The following is a 3,219-nucleotide window of genomic DNA, read 5'->3' as shown; positions in this document are numbered from 1 at the left end:
AGAAAATTTTCTAATATCTCCCATGTGGGATAACGGGATTCAGAGTTTACATTAACTTTGAATCCTGTTATCCCATATGGAAGAAAAAAAAATTGCACACTATATATTAATGGGCATTGATCATAAATCAAGAACTATACAATGCATTTAAAACTAAGAGGTAGTGTGTGAAATAAAGTTTATTTTTATCGGTCGATACTGGTTCCGATATCCGGATATCGAAAACCGATATCCGGCATCCGGTATCCGGTATCCGCCTCGTCCTCAACCCTCCGGTATCCGATACCGATATCCGTCTAACCCCTTCTAGACGGATATCAACCGATATCCGATATCCGATATCCGACACCGTCTCATTTTTTCCCGGATATCGGATATCGGTTGTCCGATACCAGATGACCGATGGATATCGGTTGGGCGAACACTAATGGAAAGCTAGCAAGAGAGAGGAAAAGAGAGTTGGAGAGAAATAATGAGAGCATAAGAGAGCTAGAGATAGATGGGGAAAGTGGGAAAGTAATGATTTTTAATTTTTTTAAAAAATTCCAGCACCAAAGGGTTGGTCCAGCAAAATTTAGGGTCCAAAATCCCCATCCTGTCCAGTCCAACCAAATTTAGGTCACCCATAGTTATTCCCTATTCTTATTTAAAGTTCATATTAATCGCCCTATTCCTTTCACTATAATGAGCATTCAATCGCAGAATTCAGAAATTTCTAAATCATGATTCATATCATCTCACTTACAATTCTTGCCACAACTCCCAACCTGTTTTCCTTGTCACCGACAGTAAGGTTTTAACTCCATGATTTGTGAGTCAACCCAGGATAACATCTTACTTGAGAGAGAGTGACCGGTGCAGACTCACACCAAATAAAGCCTGACATGGATTGGTACAAGTTAAGCTGTCAAATCTGGGTCCAATTTTCCAGCTGTCCGGGCCTTTCACTAAAGCCCATCTACCGCACGTCCCCTTCAAGCCCACTAAGCAAGCTGCTCTTCCTCTTCCCTCCCCTTGCTCCTGAATGTAGTATATTAAGCCCCCCTCCCTTCCCACTGCAACCCAAGCCAGCTCTCTCTCTCTCTCTCTCTCTCTCTCTCTCTCTCTCTCTCTCTCTCTCTCTCTCTCTCTCTCTCTACCCTCTTATCTATTTCTCTCAGTTTATCTATCTCTCTCTGAAACAAGGGAAGATGACGAAGCCAGGCGTTGCCTTGGCACTGGTTTGTGCTTTACTGACGCTGTCATGGAGGTGGGCTGCGGCGGACTTCTCCAAGGACATAGTTTTCACCTGGGGTGCCGACAGAGCGAAGGTGATGGAGAACGGAAACCTTCTTCAGCTTACTCTCGATAGAGGCTCCGGCTCCGGCTTCGTGTCCAAGCAGGACTTTCTCTTCGGCCGTATCGACATGGACATCAAGCTCGTCCCCGGCAACTCCGCCGGCACCGTCACCACTTTCTACGTATCTCTCTCTCATCTACTTATCTCTCTCTCTTGATGAATATCTCTCTTTCTAGAATTTGATGTTGGGATGGGTCTTCCTGCAGCTATCGTCTGAGGGGCCGGAGCACGACGAGGTGGACTTCGAGTTCCTGGGGAACGTCACCGGACAGCCTGTGACACTCCACACCAACGTGTTCTCCAAGGGGAAGGGCGGCAGGGAGCAGCAGTTCTACCTCTGGTTCGACCCCCGGCTCGACTTCCACACCTACTCCATCGTCTGGAACCCCCAGCAGATTCTGTAAGCATATACTCACCTCTCTATCAAACCACAGCGATAGAAATGGCCATCTAAGAATAGATACTAAAGTACGTATCAAGTTTGATGTATACAAAGTCTTCATGTTGGAGTCAGATTGATAGACATATAAAGAAATAGAGGTGAAGAGATGGAGAGAGATATACGGGTATGCTGATTACTAGAGATAGATGCAAAATTGACGTAAAGTTCGTAGATGACTATAGATAGAGAGGGGTGGGAAGATAGATATATACTGATATAGAGGTATGTAGATGACTAGAAATTGAGTTAGATAGAGAGATAGCTAAATAAACTGAGAAAGAGAGAGAGAGAGAGAGAGAGAGAGAGAGAGAGAGAGAGAGAGAGAGAGAGAGAGAGAGAGAGTCGTCATCAGATGACGGTGGTTTGAGGTTTATGTCAGGTTCTACGTGGACGGGACGCCGATAAGAGAGTTCAAGAACTTGGAGGCGAAGGGAGTGCCCTTCCCGAAGAGCCAGAGAATGAAGCTGTACTCGAGCCTGTGGAACGCCGACGAATGGGCCACACGAGGCGGACTGGTCAAGACCGATTGGTCGCAAGCCCCCTTCGTCTCTTACTATCGCAACTTTCGCGCTGGCGCCTGCGTTGGTACCTGCTCGCTTGACCGCGCCGCCGCGGCCAGGATGAACTCCGTTCGCGGCAAATACATGATCTACAACTACTGCCGAGACACCATCCGCAATCCCACGCCCCCAATAGAATGCCTCTGAACCACCCCTCAAGATGGCATGTCTGTTCTGTGATTGTCTCATAATTTCATGTAAAAACGCGCCTCCGATGTGGTTTTCTTCTTCATAAAGGCGGTCATGGTTTATCGCTTCATCAGTGCAGTTTCATGTAAACCGGAGGAGAGATAGATAAGAGTGAGAGAATTTTATGACGCCATTAGTCTGAAATTATCCTCACTGCGTGAATCGATTGACTTATCACTTGCGTGGGAGAAAAAGAAAAGACGGTCTTAAGTCTCGCCTAATTTCATGTGATTTCTCGCAGTGATGTGGCTTTCTTCTACAAAAAGATGGGCATGGTTTATCGGATCAGTATATGATCCGGAGGAGAGAGAGATGGGATTCAGGGACATTTATGGTGCTATTACTCTATAATTATCCTCATTCGATTTCACTGGGAAAAAACTTTTACGGGGCTTATCATTGCATCGATCGGTCGACAGTTCATTCAACTTGCTGTTCGCCCCATCGAACTGAAGAAACAGAGGGGATCAAAACTGAAGTTGAATGGATTCACAGGCGACGTCGGATGAAAATTAATGACAATTTTTTAATAATTAGTTGAGATACTGACATCAGTCAACTTCCTCATCCGAAAGACCGAGAGACTCGTGGTCCGCTGCTTGTTTTTAATCGGAGGAGATGGGAAAAGCTGGTGGCGCATTCATTGACTTGATTCTGCCAACTTCATCTTCGACAGAGCTTCCGCGGTA

General features: G+C 45.9%; 1 protein-coding gene across 1 annotated transcript; it reads left to right on the top strand.

Moving 5' to 3' along the window:
* Positions 1-1,094: 1,094 nt before the first annotated feature.
* Positions 1,095-2,600, top strand: LOC144705562 (xyloglucan endotransglucosylase protein 1-like). The gene is made up of 3 exons (XM_078578320.1): positions 1,095-1,460; positions 1,546-1,739; positions 2,161-2,600. The coding sequence occupies exons 1-3, from the start codon at positions 1,191-1,193 to the stop codon at positions 2,486-2,488; spliced, it is 792 nt and encodes a 263-aa protein (XP_078434446.1). The 5' UTR covers positions 1,095-1,190; the 3' UTR covers positions 2,489-2,600.
* Positions 2,601-3,219: the final 619 nt, after the last annotated feature.

Source organism: Wolffia australiana, chromosome 1, assembly GCF_029677425.1.
Source record: "Wolffia australiana isolate 7733 chromosome 1, ASM2967742v1".
In the NCBI taxonomy this organism is placed as follows: Eukaryota; Viridiplantae; Streptophyta; class Magnoliopsida; order Alismatales; family Araceae; genus Wolffia; species Wolffia australiana.
This window is presented reverse-complemented; position numbering and strand designations above follow the sequence as displayed.